This window comes from Carettochelys insculpta, chromosome 1, assembly GCF_033958435.1.
Source record: "Carettochelys insculpta isolate YL-2023 chromosome 1, ASM3395843v1, whole genome shotgun sequence".
In the NCBI taxonomy this organism is placed as follows: domain Eukaryota; kingdom Metazoa; phylum Chordata; order Testudines; family Carettochelyidae; genus Carettochelys; species Carettochelys insculpta.
Window position 1 is genome coordinate 380,008,416 of NC_134137.1, and position 18,931 is coordinate 380,027,346.

The 18,931-nt window shown below is 52.8% G+C and overlaps 1 protein-coding gene across 1 annotated transcript; it reads left to right on the top strand.

Moving 5' to 3' along the window:
• Positions 1-1,650: 1,650 nt before the first annotated feature.
• On the top strand, positions 1,651-17,063 carry FSCN3 (fascin actin-bundling protein 3). Its single transcript, XM_074984241.1, has 6 exons — positions 1,651-1,749; positions 7,228-7,924; positions 14,436-14,554; positions 14,980-15,139; positions 15,862-16,032; positions 16,858-17,063. Exons 1-6 carry the CDS (start codon positions 1,651-1,653, stop codon positions 17,061-17,063), a joined length of 1,452 nt encoding a protein of 483 aa, XP_074840342.1.
• Positions 17,064-18,931: the final 1,868 nt, after the last annotated feature.

Sequence of the window (18,931 nt, forward strand, 5' to 3'; positions counted from 1 at the left end):
AGGGCCTGGCATGGGGTGGGAGGCAAGAGGCATGCAGACATGTCTGCTGTCTCTCCAGGCCTTCTGCGAGCTCTGCTGGGGCCCACTGGGGGTACATGGACTGGTGCTGTGTTGGGCCAGTGTAAGGTAGCGAAGCAGGGAGAGCAGTTACACCCTCACCCAGACACCCGCTGTGCAATTCAGTGTTTGGGGTTCACCTCCACGTTCCCTTCCAATTTTCCTTTCCCCCTTCATTTCCTGTTTGCCCCACCCCTTGTATAGTAATAGTCTCAGCACTGCCTTACTGACCATTCCTAATGTACCGTAATGCTCTGAGCAGCTCTATTCCTCCCACCTCAATTTAACTTACACCCAGCAGCATGAATTACACAGCCCCCAGAACCTATTAAAGAACTGGATGCAGCCCACCCGGATTAACAAGGGAAAGTGTGTTGAGAAGTGGGAGAGACAATAAAGAAATGAGGGTGTCAGAGCCACAGCTAAGGATAGGGAGCCCTCACCAGAGCGAGAGCCTGGAGCTAATCAGGGAAGGAGAGATGGGGAGCGAATGGGGTGAATCCTGCGGGAGTGGAGCTGTTGGAGCCAGGGTTGCTGTTTGCACTACGGGGAGGTGAGAACTGCATGAATGGAGCTGGAATTAGTGAGGGTCAGAGACAAAGTACAAGCTGCTGTAGCTGAGACAGCCTGGGCATCAGCTTGCCCCACCAGCAGGTTAGTCCCTGGTAGGCCTCTAGGTCAGGGCATTTCTTGGTCCTCCTGGTGCTGGCTGTGCTAAGGGTCAGGGTGAGGACAGCCAACGCGCTGGCCCATGCCCTGGTAGTGGTGCCTTTGTGCAGCCCCAGGGCTCTGATTGCTGTGGGGTGAGCCATGTAGGGCAAGAGGTTAGGAAGTGGTGACAGCGCCCAGCACCGGGCCTCTGGGTGTTACATAATGCATGTCCAAAAGAGAATAAAGGTCAAATGAGCGCTTGCTGCTCCCCTCTCCCCAGCCTTCCAGAGCAGGCCTGTTATTGCCTGCAGCAACTTCTGCCGTGCTCTCTCTGGGCCCCAAAGGGGAGGTAGCCAGACTCTGGGCGCTCCTGGCCCCACTTAAACGGAAGAGGCAAAACAGGCTGTTGTCTGCCACCATTTCAGCCTGAGGACTGAGCGGGTGGATGCTGGGGGAGGGGGCATGGTGGGAATCTGGAGGGCCTGGGGCTGGCTTGCAGGGGAGGTTGGGGGACTCAGTGAGGTTGTACAGCTTGTTGTTCTCCAGAGGAATGAAGGAGTGGGCCTGTCCCTTGTGAAAGGTGCAGGCTGTACTGTCCCAGTGTTCAAGTCAATGGACAGTCTCCCCTGGGCTTCAAGACCTAGGGGTCTGGCCCATTATTAGGCAGGACTCACAGCTTGACCAGTGGCCGCGACGTAAGCAGCATGTCACAAAGGGCAGGCCGGCAGAGAGGGAGTGTGTGCTGGGGTCCCTGCCCACCTGGCCCACTGGAGGTGTAATGGCTCTCCCTGCTTCCTAGCTGCCTTTGGGAGGGCTCTGATGGCCTGTGAACAGGACCCAAGCACTGAACCAGGCCTGACGCAGTCACCCAGCCTGGGGCAGGGGTGGGACTGATGTCCCACAGGACCAGCAAGCTGCCGGCTGCTGCCCAGCTGTGGAGCCATGAAAGTTGGGTTGATTAACTGGGCCGGGAGTTACCTCACCAGCGAGTGCTATGGGGATGGTGTCACTGTCCTGGGGAGCTCGCTGGGCAGGAAGCAGGTAAGTGATTCTAAAAATGCCGGAGACTCACAGCCCAGCCTCTGGAGCAGGCCCAGCTGTGTTCCCCGCAGGTTCTGAGTTCCCCCATCAGGGCGCAGGCTGGGAGCACAATGTGAGCTGAGGTTCAGATCCCCTCCACCTACTCTTCAATCTTGATTCCAGAAGGAATGGTTTCTTTTTTTTTCTTTTTTTTTGCGGGGGGCTCTCCCCTCCCCACCAAGCACTCTGGGAATCTCTGCTTGCTGCCTGTGCCTGTTGGTGCTGAGCACAGGGCTCAAGGATCTCATGCAACAGCAGCCTGACTTCAGCTGGCCAGATCGCCATTTCTTCAGTAACTAAAATTATGTAACCTGAAATGGACTTTCAAGAATCAGCAAATAACGTTGCTGGCTTGCATCAATAGCCGTAATCAAGGTATCGAATTTCTCTCTCACCCTGTTCTTCTTGTTTATCAATAAACCTTTAGATTTACATCTGAAGGATTAGTAAGAGTGCTGTTTTGGGTAAGATCCAAGCATATATTGACTGGGGACTGCGGCTGGACCCTCTGGGGCCCAGAAGAATCTGTGTGGAGTTGGTGAAATAAGTTTTCAGAACTGCTCACCTGAGTTTGGGGGTTGCCGGTAAGGCTTTGGCTGGCCAGTGGGGCTGGCAGAGGTGCTGTGGTGGCTGGTTGGATGTGCCTTAGTGAGAAGGAAATCCCAGCCTGGGGCTGTGAGTGGCCTGGTTTTAAGCAAAGATAACCTGAGTTGATTCCCTTAGCTGTGCCCAGAAACCCCATCATTCTACACTCCTCATCTCTCATTAGTGACTATTGCAGAGGTCTGGAAGGCAGCACCAGCTGTAACCGAATGTGAAGTGTCTGGAAGGCTGTGCCAGAGAATTAGACCAGTACACCTGACAGCTGTTCCTAGCAAATGGGCTGAACTGATCAAAAACAAGCTAACTAGCCATCCAGAAGACCGTGATCTGACAGGGCCCAGCTAGCAGGGATTCAGCAGAGGGAAATTGTGTCTCACTAAACACGAAGCTTCTTTACTGTGTCAGTATGCCCATGGATAAGGGAGAATCATGAGACAGGTGTACTGCAATTTGTTTAGGCTTTCAACAGAGCTTGGACAAGGTCCTGCCCAAGAGGGTCCTTAAGGAGCTTGGTAGACGTGTGGGCGGGGGGAAGTATTATGTTGGATAAAAAACTGGCTAGAAGACAAAATGCAAAGTAGAATTTCACGATGACACCAGGTTACCAGCAGCACCTCAGGGTTCCACAGTAGATCTTTTGTGTATATCAGGGCCAGATGAACTGCATCCTATAATACCCAAGGAGCTGATAGAAGAGGTATCAGAACCTTTAACTATCATCTTTGAAAACTCCTGGAAGTCAGAAAAGATTCCAGCAGACTGGAAAAGGGCAAACATGGTGCCCATCAATGAAAAGGGGAAAAAAGAACGTCCCAGGAAACTACAGACCAGTGAGTGTAACTGCTTGTGCTGGGAAAGATAATGGAACAAACAATTAAGGAGTTCATCTGCAAACATCTGGAAGAAAATAAGGTAATAGATAACAGCCAGCATGGATTTGTAAAGAACAAATCACGCCAGACCAATCTGATAGCTTTTTCTGACAGGATAAGTCTTGTGGATAAGAGAGAAGCGGTGGATGTGATATACCTAGACTTTAGTAAGGCATTTGACAAGGTCTCACATTACCTTCTTATCAATAAACTAGGCAAATACAACTTAGATGGGGCCCCTATCAGGTGGGTGCAAAACTGTCTGGATGAACATTCTTAAAGAGTAGTTATTAATGGTTCGCAGTCATGCTGGAAGGGCATAACAAGTGGGGTTCCACAGGGGTCTGTTTTGGGGCCAGTTCTAGTCAATATTTTCAATGATTGAGATATTGGCATAGAGAGTACGCTTATCAGTTTTGCAGATGATACCAAGCTGGGAGGGGTTACAATGGCTTTGAAGATAGGCTCATAATTCAAAATGATCTGGACAAACTGGAGAAATGGTCTGAGGTAAACAGGATGAAGTTTAATAAGGACAAATGCAAAGTGCTCCACATACAGAATGGGAAGTGACTGTCCAGGAAGGAGTCCTGTGGAAAGGGATTTAGGGGTCATAGTGGACCACAAGCTAAATATGAGTCAACAGCGTGATGCTGTTGCAAAAAAAGCAAATGTGATTCTAGGATGTATTAACAGGAGTGTTGAGAGCAAGATATGGGAGATCTTTCTTCTGCTCTACTCTATGCTCATTAGGCCTCAACTAGCGTATACTACTGAGGTCTGGGCACCACATTTCAAGAAAAATGTGGAGAAATTGGAGGAGGTCCAGAGAAGAGCAACAAGAATGATTAAAGGTCTAGAGCACAGGAGCTATGAGGGAAGACTGAAAGAACTGGGCTTGTTTAGTTTAGAAAAGAAAAGACTTAGAGGGGACATGACAGCGGTTTTTCAAGTACCTAAAAGAGGGTTACAAGGAGAAGGGAGAAAACTTGTTCTCCTTGGACTCTAAGGATATGACAAGGAGCAATGGGCTTAAGCTGCAGCAAGGGAGGTTTAGGTTGGATGTTAGGAAAAACTTCCTAACTGTCAAGGTGGACAAACACTGGAATAAATTGCCTAGGCAGGTTGTAAAATCTCCATTTCCAGAGATATTTAAGAGCAGGTTAGACAGACACCTGTCAGGGACAGTCTAGATGGTGGTTGGTCCTGCCGTGAGGCAGGGGACTAGACTTGATGAGCTTTCAAGGTCCCTTCCAGTTCTAGTGTTCTATAATTTATTGACCTGGAAAGAGGGCATGTAAGTGAACAATGGAAGGGCAAAATTTGCAGCTGACACAAAGTTATTTAGGTTAGTCAGCACCAGAGAAGCCTCTGAGGATCTCCAGGGACACCTAACCAAGTTGGGGAATTGGCCCCATGATGGCGAATTACAAGGAACTTCTGCAAATGTGAAGTCATGCACCTTGGAGGGACCTGGTAAGTTACTTCAGAAGGCGATTTGGTTGTCACTGGTTAGAGCTCAGCGGAGGCCCCTGTTCAAAGTGCAGCTGCAGCCAGAGAAGAGAACTGGATGGCTACCTGGGTGAGGAAGGGAACGGCAAATAATACCGGGTTCTGTGTGCAGTAGGGTCACTGTCTCTGGAAGGGTATTGCAGAACTGGAGGATGTTCAGAGACATGTGCACCAGAATGGCCAGGGGCCTGGAAGCCGTCTCCCAGGACGAGAGACTGAAGAGGCTGTGCTTGCTGCTTAGAAAACATGGCAAACCACCAACTGTCCTGAGCAGCAGTTCTCCAACGTGTTTGGTTGTGTCCCCTTCTTTGTAGCTGATGACCCCCCCCATACCATCTGCTCCCCGTCCCAGAGGTGGGAGCCCTGCATATGAGAAACGCTGTTCTAGAGGAGAGGGGGTAGTTTCTGGTCTCTCACACATAGGGGGTCGTTGAGCTGTGGAACTCACTGCCACAGGAATTCCTTGAGGCCAATAACTTCAGAAGATTCCCAAGTGGACTGGATGTTTAGCTGGATAATAAGATTATCTAGATTTATCATAAATAATGGGAAGTCCTGTGGCACCTTAAGGTCCCAGATGAGACCTATGGGGGGGAGCGCAGATTATCTTACATTGTTACTGTGGAGTTCCTGCACCTCCTGCTGAGGCTGGCTCGGCTGGTGTCAGAGATGGGACTGTGGGCTAGTAACACCAGGGCTCTGATCCAGTCAGGAAAACCCCGTGCTCCTACTAACCAAGCTGGGGTGCAGGGGGAGGGGAGGTCGCAGACGTGGCTCATGCAGCCCAGCAGTGGGGGCACTTACACAGACCTGAGTGGAGAAGGATTTTTTTTTTGCAGGCATGGCTACTCGTGCATCCCTCCAGGAGCAGGGCAGAGTCTAGGGACACACTGAGGCTGCAGAGATCTCAGGGACCTGGCAGCAGGTGCCCTCAGTGGTTTTTATAGTGCTGGTAAATTCTTCATCAGGCTGCCATCTCCTCCCCACCCTCTTCACTTCAGTCTGCCCAGGCTGCACTAAATCCAGCTGCTGATCTCAGCTGTGCCTTGTGAGAGCTGGGGATGGGGCAGGCCAGGGTGGGTTTGCTTTGTCCAGTCCAGCCGTGCATGCCCCAGGCCTTCCCTTCTCTGGCTTCTGCTCCCTTTGGTCGCTTTGCTCTAAACGCCCTCAGAGTGGTCACTGCCATTCTGATGCTGAGGTGCTGGGTGGCCCAAGCACAGCCGTTCCCCACCTGTGCAGTCCGTGTGCCAGGCCTCCCCTCAGGCAGCCCCAAACTTGTGCTGGCCTTGCTGTAGCAGCAGATGGGAAACACCCCAAGTTTGCTGCTTCTGTGACCCAGGTCTCTCTCAGCTTAGGCTGGTTCCCTGGTTCCCCTCTACACTGCATGGCTGGTGTTTGGATTAGCTCCATCTTCCCAGCTTATGGGACTCCTGCCCAAGCTCTCACCTCATTAAGGCATTTTGTATTTTAACTCTGTCCTTGTGTTTTGCCGGATCCCTGAATTTATTGACCCTGGCTAACATCTTTCATGGTCTGTGGCTTTCTCCGGGTTATTAAAGAGCCTGTTAAATAAGAGGGGACTAAAACTGACCTGAGGGACATCCACTACTCACTCTCCCTAGCAATCTGCATGGCCATTTTCTGTCACCCTTCGCCACTTTCCATTTCCTGTCAATTAACCCCACAGTCTCTGAGGAAAGCCCTGCTACTAGGAGGACAATGGTGTTCAGTCTGACCAGGGGCAGCACGCCATGCTCTGGAGAGAAGATCATGCAGGGTGGGAGACAGAGAAGGTTGAGAAGCAACTGTCTAACAGCTCAGCTGAGCATGAGCCTGGGAGTATAGCAAAGCAGACAGTGCCAGAGTCAGCCATGGGCCAGCATTTCACCGGGGGGAGGCAGGGAACGGACAGAACATTGGGTGGGAGTAGACCCATGGAAGCAGCTGGCTGCTTTGGCAGGGCTGTGAGAGTTACAGGGCATAGTGAGAGCTGGGAGATATTGAGACCCGAGCTGAGAAGCGCTCTCGAGATACAGGGTGTTTTCTGTCTTATAACGAGGGGAAGCCATTGGCAGCCTTGCAGAGTTAGAGTGCATGGTGCTGAATCTGCCCATACTGGCTTCACAATACCTTGCAAATCCCAGAGACTGGAGGAGAGGCAGAGGAAGGTGTGTTTGGGTTCTGGGAAGGACAGGGCCTGCAGGGACACAGCCACTATCTCCAAGTGAGGGATCCCTCACCATCTCTGGCAACAGTGGGGCTAGGAGGGAGCAGCCTGGGGGAGCCAGCGTTTGTGGTGGGTCCTAGGAAGAGCACGTAGCAACCAGGGCCTGGGGGTGACTCTGGCACGTCACTGCTGCTGCAGAGGGGAAGGCAAGGCAGATGACAGCGCGTGGCCGCAAGGGTTTTGACAGAGCTAACCAGCTGACTCTGGCTCATTGTTCCCCCACAGACCTGGGAGCTGCAGGTCACCATGAAGCAGGGGAAGGAGACTGTGGTGGAGCTGCTGGGACATCAGGGCCTCCACCTCCTTGTGGATCCTGATGGGTCAGTCCGGTGTGGGCAGCCAGCATCCACCCAGCAAAGCCAGTTCCTCCTGGAGCTGCATCCCAGCGGCAAGTGGACTCTGCAGCTGCTGGACAGCAAGAAGTACCTGGAGTCTGACGGCGAGGATGTTTTCTGCGTTTCCCGGTGTCCATCCTCCTACCAGAAGTGGCTGCCCCAGCTGGCCATGCACGTCCATGTTGTGCTGTACAACCCCGCCAAGCAGTGCTATGCCCGAGCGGATGCAGACCTGAACAGGGTGTGGGTAGACACCCGTGTGCCTTACCTGGAGCAGTGCGGCTTTGTGCTACGGTTCCGGAACGGGCTGTACCACCTGGAGACCTTCCACCACAAGTTCATCTCCAGAAGAGAGAAGCTAGCCAAGAAACCCTCTGCACACACGGCCTTCAACTTACACCTCAAGCCCCAGTGCCTGGCCTTCCTAAGCGACCAGGACGGCTGTATCCTGTATCCTCAGGGCAACCGGGGGCTCTTATGCCTTGGGGACAACCCCCAGGAGGAGGAAGAGTGGTTTGTTATCAAGCGGTGTCCACAGTGGGTCAGCCTGAAAACGAAGGCCAAGAGATACGTGTCCATCATATGTGGCAAGTAAATTCAATTTCCCAGTCTGAGCATGTTGAGAGGATGCTGGGGCATGCCACCTTGACCTAAGTCACCGCCCCAGCTGACACCTTTTTGGACAGGCCTCGTGTCACAGAATGTGGGGGCCTCCAGGCCCTGCACCCCACCCGCAAGCAGATGTGACTCTCACTCCACAGGGAGAACAGGAGGGTTGTCAGGCAACAGGGACACAGTGTAGAACAGTCTTGTCAGTCCAGAACCCACCAGTACAATCCATCTTGGGGAGGGGTCCCAGAGGGGTCCCTGAGCTGGGCCTTGGCTCCACTTCTTCCTTTTCAAGTCGGCTGAGACGGTCCCACTCAACTTCCCAGTTCCAGTTCAAACCAGCCAGGCCTCCCCTCCCACCTTTGTCCTGTTTCCCAGGGAACAAAGGTGTCACCTGGTGGTAGGTCAGGAACTTCCATTGTCCAGGTGTGAGAAGTCACCACACTGAGACCCCATCACCATTACGTGCTGATGCTGTGCCAAGGGAAAGCTCAGGGAACTACAGGGCAGTGGGAAACATGTGCAACCCAACCAGGGGAGTGAAATCTTCACACACCCCTGAGTCTCATCTTGTCCTGGGAAGCCCACCCCTGGCTGCCAGGAGGCTGCACAGAGGGCAGCGGTTCGGTGGTTCACTTTTAACAGAATGATAGGGCGGTGGAGGCCAGCTGGGTTCTGGAGCCACAGAGCTAGAGGCCAGGCTCCCGTTCACATCTAGCAGAGCTGTTACAAGTGGTGGTGTATGACATGAGGCGAGGTGGGGCGGGGAGGCATGTCTCTGCAAGGGAAGGGCACTTCCATCAGAAACCCCGCCAGCTTCAGCAGCACCTTCCTGGATGTTGGCAGCAGGGGGCGGAGGGATGACTAGGTCAGGGAAATGGATCTGCCCGCCCATGGCTGCGGTGAGCTCTGCAGGACGAGGCTGCTATCAATTGGCAGAGTAGCGTGGGTTGGGAGACCCATAGAATCATAGAATACTTGGACTGGAAGGAACCTTGAGAGGCCATCGAGTCCAGCCCCCTGCCCCAATGGCAGGACCAAGCTCTGTCTAAATCATCCCTGATAAGACATTTCTCTAACCTGTTCTTAAATATCTCCAGTGATGGAGGTTCCACAACCTCCCGTGGCAGTTTATTCCAGTGTTTGACCACCCTGACAGTTAGGAACTTCTTCCTAATGTCCAACCTAAACCTCCCTTGCTGCAGTTTAAGCCCATTGCCTCTTGTTCTATCCTCAGAGGCCAAGAAGAACAAGTTTTCTCCATCCTCCTTATGGACACCCTTTTAGATACCTGAAAACCACTGTCATGTCTCCCCTCAGTCTTCTCTTTTCCAAACTAAGCAAGCCCAGTTCTTTCAGCCTTTCTTCATAGGTCACATTCTCTAGAGCTTTAATCATTCTTCTCGCTCTTTTCTGGACCCTCTCTAATTTCTCCACATCTTTCACAGAATCACAGAATCTTTCTTGAACTGTGATGCCCAGAACTGGACACAATACTCCAGCTGAGGCCTAACCAGCGCAGAGTAGAGCGAAAGAATGACTTCTTGGGTCTTGTTCATAACACACCTGTTAATGCATCCCAGAATCATGTTTGCTTTTTTTGCAACAGCATCACACTGTTGACTCATATTTAGCTTGTGGTCCACTATAACCCCTAGATCCCTTTCTGCTGTAACTCATTCCTAGGCAGTCCTTTCCCATTCTGTATGTGTGAAACTGATTGTTCCTTCCTAAGTGGAGCACTTTGCATTTGTTCTTACTGAACTTCATCCTGTTTACCTCAGACCATTTCTCCAGTTTATCCAGATCATTTTGAGTTATGATCCTATCCTCCAAAGCAGTTGCAACCCCTCCCAGCTTGGTAACATCTGCAAACATAATAAGCGTACTTTCTATGCCAATATCTAAATCGTTGATGAAGATGTTGAACAGAACTGGTCCTAACACAGACCCCTGCGGAACCCCACTTGTTATACTTTTCCAGCAGGATTGAGAACCATTAAGAACTACTCTCGGGGTACGGTTATCCAGCCAGTTATACACCCACCTTATAGTAGCCTCATCTAAATTGTATTTGCCTAGTTTTTTTTTTAAGAATATCATGCAAGATCGTATCAAATGCTTTACTAAAGTCTAGGTATACCACATCTACCGCTTCTCCCCTATCCACAAGGCTCGTTATCCTATCAAAGAAAGCTATCAGATTAGTTTGACATGATTTGTTCTTTACAAATCCATGCTGGCTGTTCCCTATCACCTTATGTGATGGAGTTGGGGGGATTGCATGTGTGAGACTCAGGCTGGATGTGTGTGAGACAAGCAGAGCAGCTCCCAGTGGCTAAGGATGACCCTGGGGCTATAACCTAGGCAGGCAGGTAACACCTCTGCCCTGAACAAAGAAGAGGAAGTATCTGAGCTGGTTTTGAATCGAAGGCGGCAGTTAGAAGCTGGAGGGCAGAGGGAGCTGGAAGGCAGCCAGCGTGAGAAGGGGGAAAGCTACACCCCAGAGGGGCACCCTGTGATGGGGTTCTGGGGTCCCCCAAGCTCTGCACCCTGTCCGCAGGCAGGAGAGTCTCTCACTCAGCAGGAAAACAGCAGGTTTATTAGCCAACAGGACACAGCATCATACAGAGGAGTCAGTGCAGCAGGCAGAGACAGCCAGTCCAATCCATATTGGGGAGAGGAGGCCCCGAGGGGCCCCCAGAGCTGGGGCCTTGCCCCCTCCTTTGTCTCTCTCTCCCTCAGCCCAGACTAACTGCTTCCAACTCCCAGTTCCAGTTCAAACCCCTCAGGCTCCACCTCCTCCTTTGTCTGCAGTACAAAGGTGTTACCTGGTCGTCAGGGTTACCCTCAGCAGGAGCCTCACACCCTCTGTGAGCCCCCCCCCACACACACACACAGAGGTATCCCCCACTCCATCACACACCCCTCGGGCTCCTCTCCCCAGGATGGGTTGGAATGACTGTCTCTAACTGCTGCACTGACTCTTCTGTAAGAAACTGGGCCTCTGTCACCTAATAAACTTCCTATTCTACCTGCTGAGTGAGAGTCACTCCTGCCTGCGGCTGGGGTGCAGTGCATGGGGATCCCTGAACCCCAACACACCTTACCCCCTTCCAAGTGCTTGCAGATGATTTTTTTAATTACCTGCTCCATCATCTTTCCTGGCACAGAAGTTAAGCTGACTGGCCTGTAGTTTCCTGGGTTATTCTTATTCCCCTTTTTATAGATGGGCACTAGATTTGCCCTTTTCCAGTCTTCTGGAATCTCTCCTGTCTCCCATGATTTTCCGAAGATGATAGATAAAGGCTCAGATACCTCCTCTATCAGCTCCTTGAATATTCTAGGGTGCATTTCATCAGGCCCTGGTGACTTGCAGACATCCAATTTTCCTAAGTGATTTTTAACTTGTTCTTTTTTTATTTCAACTTCTAACCCTGCCCCTTTCCCACGAGCATTCACTATGTTGGGCATTCCTTCATCAGACTTCTCAGTGGCACCTGCCAGGAGATCCACACAGGGCTTGCTCAGCCGTGCTAGCAATGGGGCAGCCAGCGCTACACCTGTCCAAAGAAAGTTGTAGGCTGGGCAAGTAGTGGGGCTGTGACACTTGTAGTTTAAGATGCTGAACACTTTCTACTACAGGTGGGACCTCCTTAGTGCGGCCCCCTCGGGACCTGACTAGTCCCAAAAGAGGTAACTTGATGGACCAGGGGAGGGCCCCTGCCTCTGGCCCCCATCCTGCTGCCTCTCCCTGCTACTGGATCTGGTTCTGCCCCAGCCAGCCCCCTGGCCTCCAGCTCCCCCACTGCTGGCCCAGCTAGGCTGCCGTCAGCCCTGGATGCTGGGCCCAACCCCAGCAGGCTGATGGACCCCAGCCCCCCCAGATACCTGCCCCACTGGGCTCCCAGCATATCAGGGCCTCTGGCCCCAGCCCAGCAGGGCTCCTAGCCACTGGCCCTGCTGCCCTTATGATTCCAGCCCCAAGAATCTCTGGGCCATGAACATCCTTGGTGACCATGGATGCTGTTGGACCAGAGAGTCCTGGTTTGGGAAGTGCAAGGTACACAAATGACTACAAGCAGGGTATTAGACCCTCGCCAGAACGAGAACACCTGGGCTGCGCTTCCCCATGCCAGAAGTCTGCCTCTGGAGAAACAATTTTTTTTTAAACGTTGCAGTTAAACTGGCTCTGACGTTTCTGCGACCAAGTCTAGGGTGAAATAGGCTGTTTGGACCATATTACAAAAATCCTTAAATCAGCTGCACTGAGAATGTTGTCACATTGCCACAATGTTGTCAACTCCTGCAACTTAGCTGTGAGATTTGTGATATTTTACTGCATGGCTTATAGCCCCAGCTGCTGGAGGCATGGGATTGGGGAAAGTCACAGCTCTCTTTTTTTTTTTTGAGGAAGTTTTTATTCCACCTGGTGCAAATGTGAACTTGAAAGCTTATGACATTGGTAGGCAAGTAAAAAGAACCCACATCCTGTTATTAACAGTCTCATGATTTAAAAGCCAATGTTATGTTTGTTTGAAGGCCAGTGCTTTCTGACCACTTACAGTTAGCAGCACTGCACCAACAGGTCCATACTTTGCAACAGGGACCGGGAGTTCGATAGGAGAGGTTACTTGTTTGGCATGAGGAAAATGTGCCCATATTTTGTCAAGGTGCAGCCGCTCTCAGTTCTGGCTCATCCCAGAGAGACTTGTTAGAGTTTGGCAGATAAATTGTCTGCTCCAACCCCTCCCAGCACATGGGTGTGACCCGGCTGTGCACAAGTGACTGCCTGTGCCCTTACCCTGTTGGTTAGTCTAGTCATGAATTTAGCTTATGCGCTATGGCTCGGATGGGACTTTTCCTGTTCTACAGTGCCGGGGGCTGCTGTGCCGCTTGGCACTGGTACTACAAGCAGGGAGCCTGTCTCCCCTTTGCTCTCAAAGCATTGCTCCCTGCTCAGGGGGCCCAGGCAGCAGGGAGGAGGAGGAAGCTGCCTGACTCCCATGCAGTGTGTGGGGGCAAAGAGTTGCAGTGTTGGGAGGCACAGGGCGCAGGAGCTCAGCTGGACAGGGGAGTAGCCATGCGGGGAAGGAGGGGTCAGAAAAGAGGTGGAGGATGGATAGGAGTAAGGGGAAGAAAAGCAGGAGCTGGGTACAGGGGGCCTGGGGCAGCAGGGAACACAAGCCCGGTGGTGGGGATGGGGCAGGACGGTCTGTGGCCACGAGCACTTACTCCTCTGTGGAACCTGGAGATTAATCCATTACTGCTGAGCATCAGCTTGCCTCTGCCTTTGGCACACGGCTGTGAAACCCAGGGGCAAACTGTGTTTCCACCCCTCCTCTTCCCCACATGGGTCCAGATGGAAGATAACAGCTTACTACTGCTGCTGCTACCTCAGTAGTCACCTGGCTGGCTCAAGCAGAGCTCTAAGCTGTGGCTCTGAAGATTCCCAAGCCTGGGAATCAACTTGGCACACGACGGAATGTTTGTTTTGAAAGTTTTCATGGTGTTTTTAAAATGTGGAAAGTTACGTCTAACAAAAACTACGTTCAAAGACATTAAGGTTGAGCAAACTCGAGCACTCAAAAATTAGGACAGGCCAGAAATGAGGTTGCTTGTGCAACCATAATTCAACCCTCCATATGGATTGTAATTATGTGTTGGCTACTTGTTCTGGGCATTGGCCATCGTCAGCAGACAGGACACTGGGATGGATGGACCTTCAGGCTGACCTGTCGGCTGTTCTTATAATAGTCTTTAATTACTTGGTCTCATACTTATCCCCACCACAGGGCCCCAGCCTCACTCAGTGATCCAGGGTGACTCAGGACTGTGCAAAGATGTAGGCAGTTGTCTGTCAGTCCTTTGCCTTGTTTGCCGCAGAGCTTGGAAACCCCAGGAGCGTAGGTCTGTCAGAGCAGGGACTGGAAATTGGAGAAGGATGCGCCTAAGGTTAAGGCAGCTGAATGCTGCTCTGCAGAGTTGGTTTCCAGTCCTGCCTTGATGCAGAATTCCAGTGTGATGTGGGCCAGACACTTAAACCAACATTTTTTAGGCAGCCAGTTGGTGCGTGTATGCCATTTTCTGTGTTTCCAACTTGAGAAGCCAGGCTGTGATTTGAGGCGGTGGTGAGCACTCGCTTAAGCCATAAACGGATAAGTACCCCCAAAGACTCAGCCCCCTCTGGCCTCTCCGTGTGAGTACCCACCATTAGCTGACTCTTTGGCTGTTAATGGCTGCCTCGGTTTCAGCCATGTGACAAGGGGATCCTGCCACTCCACCTCTTGCCAGGGTGTTGAGAGGATAAGTTTATTCATGCAGCTGTAACAAGGAGAGCCTACATCACTGGGGCCCTGATCCTGGACTGGGAGCTCCAGGTGCTGCCTTATTTTGGGAACCCAAGCTCACTCTTACCCAGAGCCAACCTCCAGCACTGCCCAAGCGCATTTGGCATGACCTGGGCTGATTGTCTCCCCGTCTGTGCAGACACAGAAGTGTACGCTGGCTCGGACAAAGTGACCCCGAAGTCCGTGTTCCACTATGAATTCGATCCTGACACCAACGCAGTGCAGCTAAAAACAGTCAATAACTGCTACCTGGCCCAGGTAAGAAACCGCACTCCCAGCTACCAACCCAGAGACCCTGCACCTGCCACTGAATCACTGGGCACCGTGCTCCCCATTTGCTTGCTTGGCTCTGGACTCACTTGTATTTCTAGGTGACCAGAGCAGGACATACTGTTCCAGAGAGGACTCCCATCGAATAACACAATATTGTACTAGTGGTTTAATGAACCACACGGGACAGTTCCATGCCATAGAACCAGGGGCGGACAAGGCAGAACTCGGGGCACATGCTGTTTCTATAAGTTGGGAACTACTCCCCTCCCCGGCTCCCCAGGAGCCTCCTCAGGACTGCTCTTGTTGGGGGGTGGGCCCCGGATCGCCATCTTCGCTGAGCAGGACACAGTCTGGCCAACACCCTGCACCAGGCTGGCGGGAGCTGATCGCCTTCCTTTCCCTCCCGGCAGAGGAAGTTCAAGAGTATCATGGCAAATGGGAGACGCCTGGAGCCAGAGACCAACTTCCGGGCCCTGTGGCATCATGGGAAAATCTTCCTGCAAGCTGCCAATGGCCGATACCTAGATACCCTGCCCACTGGGCTGGTGGTGGCCAGTGCTGTGCACCCAGGTGAGGAGAACGGGGTGGGGCTAGGGAGTTAGCCAACAGCCGAGCAATGCAGGCCCCTGGTGTTTCTCCACTGTGCAGGACACGCTGCTTCTGCGTGGGGAGAAATGCTCTGAGGCCTCCCTGCCAGGTACCTGGGAACCCATCCAGCTGCTCTCACACCAGCATTTCCCCAGTTCCCCGCCCAGCGCAGAGCGTGGGTGGCATTTCTCTGAGAGGCCCGTTGCCCCATGCCCCCCAGGAGCGGTTGTAGACGAAGGTCTCACTCCCCTCCCAGGAGGTTGAACCTGCTGCCTCTGCCAGGCCCCTGGCTCCTCAGGCAGTGCGAGGACTTTTCAAGCTCTGTGAGCAGAATTTGGTCCCAGAGGCCATCACTGGGAGGAGAAGCCCCGTATGTCGGCCTGCAGCCCTGAGTCTGGTCCCTGGTCCTTGTTTGAGACCCTGCCCCCTCACCCCGCCTCCACCTTGGACAGCCAATGCCAGCACCCTCCTGTGGCTCGCGCTGCAGGAGGCACTCATGTAGCAAGGGGCTGTGACTTTCTCCTCTCCCTCCCCGAGTCCCTGCTGCATGAAACATTTGGGCTGCAGCAGTGCAAGTGGCCGGGACTTTCCCACCCTCACCTTCCAGCTCATGGCACCAGCCCCAGGCCACTTCCACTCCACGGGGAGACGAGGGAGAGCTCATGTCCCAGCGCCACTGACCTGCCTCTGCCGCCTCCCCTCAGGGCCCAGCAAGGCGCTCGGGGTGCGCCTGGCCAACCGCTCTTTCCTGGTGCTGCGCGGCAGGTATGGCTACGTGGGCAGCTCGGCCTGGCATGAGGTCTTGCAGTGCAACCTGGTGGACCCTGACTGCATAGAGCTGCTGCCGTGCAAGCAGGGCATTTACCACTTCCAAGGTAAGGGAGCCTTGGGGATCCCCGTCACCCTCTGGTGCTGAGCCCGGCTGTGCCTCAGGGCAAGCAGGGCCAGAACCAGCCACGTGAACCTGACTCCAGCCCCCCACCTCTCATGCTCAAGTGCTGGAACAGCCAGGTCCGTGCTGCATAGGAGGAGGTGCAGCAGCTGGCTGGGGAGGGAAACAAGCTACTGCAGTGGCTGCTCCAGGGCTGGTGGGGTGTCTTGTCCCCTTCTTCTCTGGCCAGCTTTGCAACCCCAGAGGCAGCAGCCGCTGCGAAAGCCAGTGCGGGGGTGGAGGGGGTCACACCTCCCTGTACCTCCTGGGCGGAGGTTAACTGCAGCCTGGGCACCAGACCTATGGAAACTGAATGGAGGCAGGGGGTCTGGGGTGCCTCAGCCTGGCAGGGAAGGCAGAGCCAGCACGTTCGGCTCATGGTGAGGTAGGGAATGGGGAGTGGACCCCACCCAAGTTGTGGCAGAGGCATTGGGCACTGTACGGAGCTATTGATGATGAAGAAGAGGAGCCTGTGCTGCCTGGGGCTCCGAGAGCAGGCCTGGAGGGAGGGAGGGAGGGAAGGAAGTGGCCGGCTTGGCAGAGAATACAGGGAGGTTTGTTGGTGCAGATAAGCGTTGCGCTTCCAGATTGGCTGGGGTGTGCATAGGAGTTTGGTACCTCACTCGAACCCACAAACCCAGCCGTGTAACCAGGTGGGCCCCCCGCCAGCAAATCCTCACCCCAGGCCTGCCTGCCTGCCTGGTGGTGTAACGGTGGCAAGGACCTGCCCACTGCCCAGCGCTGACGCCATCTCTTTGTCCCTCCCCAGCCCCCGGTGGGAGCTTTTGGTCTCTGAGCTCAGATGGCACCTTCAGGACCTGGGGCAAGTTTGCCTTGAACTTCTGCCTGGAGATCCAGGGGAGTAACGTCCTGGCTGTGCTGGCCCCCAACGGGTACTACATGCGGGGTGATCGCGGCGGGACCCTCCTGGCAGACAGTGAGGAAGTCACCAGCGAGTGCCTCTGGGAATTCTAGATGGCAGAAGGTACCGAGGAGTCTCTCCATTCCGTTCCCGTTCATTGTTGGACTGGCCACTGTCTGGGAGTGGAAAGCCTCGGCCTCTCACCCTGACCCATATGGTCTTATGCTTCCCTTGTGCTCCCCCAGCCATCTCTTCCCTTACATTGTAGTAAGTGCGTGGGGCAGGGGCAGCCTCTGTAGGGTGTCTAGTGCAACGGGTCCCAGCTCCATCACTAGGGCCCCCAGGAGCTAGCAGACACATATATTAGATAATACTCGGCCAGGTCTGGTCGGTCTCAGAAGGCAGTACAACCTCCCTCCTCTGTCACATGTGCTCCTGCTGAGACTTAGCAGGGAGGCCCAATGGAATGTGGGGGGCTCAGGGAATGGGGAATGTACTAGAGCAGTCTGTGGACTGTATGGCCGTGTGTACGCTAGCCCAAACTTCGAAGTCCCCTTATTCCTATGAGCAGATGGGAATAAGGGGACTTCGAAGTAGGCGGGATCCTTTCGAAAAGGAGCCCTGTCGGGACGAGCTGCGCGGCGGTGAGGTGCGTCAATTTCGAAGTGCTGCGGCCACGCGCATGCTAATGAAGCGCTGAATATGTATTTCAGTGCTTCATTAGTAAACTTCGAAATGGCCATTTGGGGCTAGTGTAGACACGGCCTATGTGACCCACTGTGGCTCCACTTGTGACCTGTGGCCTCCACAGTTGTCTCCTTCTTGTGCACTCAGGCACCAGAGCCCCACACATCATGGGGTCACAGAACACAAGAACTGAAAGGGACCTCAAGAGGTCATTGAGTCCAGTCCCCTGCCCTCCTGGCAGGACCAAACACCACCTAGATTATCCCCGACAGGTGTCTGTCTAACCTGCTCTTAAATATCTCCAGCAAAGGAGATTCCACAACCTCCCCAAGCAATTTATTCCAGTGTTTAACCATCCTGATAGTTAGGAACTTTTTCCTAATGTCCAACCTAAACCTCTCTTGCTGCAGTTTAAGCCCATTGCTTCGTGTCCTATCCTCAGAGGCCCAGGAGAACAATTTTTCTCCCTCTTCCTTGTAACCCTCTTTGATGTACAGTAGAGTCTCAGGATAAATTCAGTTATTCACGAGTGGCCACTGCCCTGGGCACCCCCTGTATTCCTGAAAAATCAACATTCATGAAGGTTCTAAACCTGGAACTCTCACAAATGTTGAGGCCCTACTGTACTTGAAAACCACTATCACATCCCCTCTAAGTCTTCTCTTTTCTAAACTAAACCAGCCCAGTTCTTTCAGTCATCCCTCATAGCTCCTGTTCTGTAGCCCTTTAATCATTCTTGTTGCTCTTGTCTGGACCTTCTCCAATTTCTTCACATCTTTCTTTAAATGTGGTGCACAGACCTGGACACAATACGCCATCTGAGGCCTAATGAGCACTGGGTAGAGCAGAAGAAGGACTTCTCATGTCTTGCTCTCATCACTCCTGTTAATACATCCCAGAATCATGTTTGCTTTTCTTGCAACAGCATCACACTGTTGACTCATATTTAGCTTGTGGCCCACTATGACCCCTACATCCCTTTCTACAGTACTCCTTCCTGGGCAGTCACTTCCCATTATATACGTATGAAGATGAGTGGAGCACTTTGCATTTGTTCTTATTAAACTTCATCCTGTTTACCTCAGACCATTTCTCCAGTTTGTCCAGACCATTTTGAATTCTGACCCTATCCTCCAAAGAAGTTGCAACCCCTCCCAGCTTGGTATCATCCGCAAACTTAATAAGCGTACTCTCTATGCCAATATCTAAATTGTTGATGAAGACATCGACTAGAACTGGTCGCAGAACAGATCCCTGTGGAACCTCACTTGTTATACCCTTCCAGCATTAATAA

Excerpts from the sequence above, each read along its gene's own strand:
- FSCN3 (XM_074984241.1), top strand. The coding sequence starts at position 1,651 with ATGAAAGTTGGGTTGATTAACTGGGCCGGGAGTTACCTCACCAGCGAG. Across the intron at positions 1,750-7,227 it reads GCTCGCTGGGCAGGAAGCAG|ACCTGGGAGCTGCAGGTCAC; the intron begins GTAAGTGATTCT and ends GTTCCCCCACAG. Across the intron at positions 14,555-14,979 it reads ATAACTGCTACCTGGCCCAG|AGGAAGTTCAAGAGTATCAT; the intron begins GTAAGAAACCGC and ends CCCTCCCGGCAG.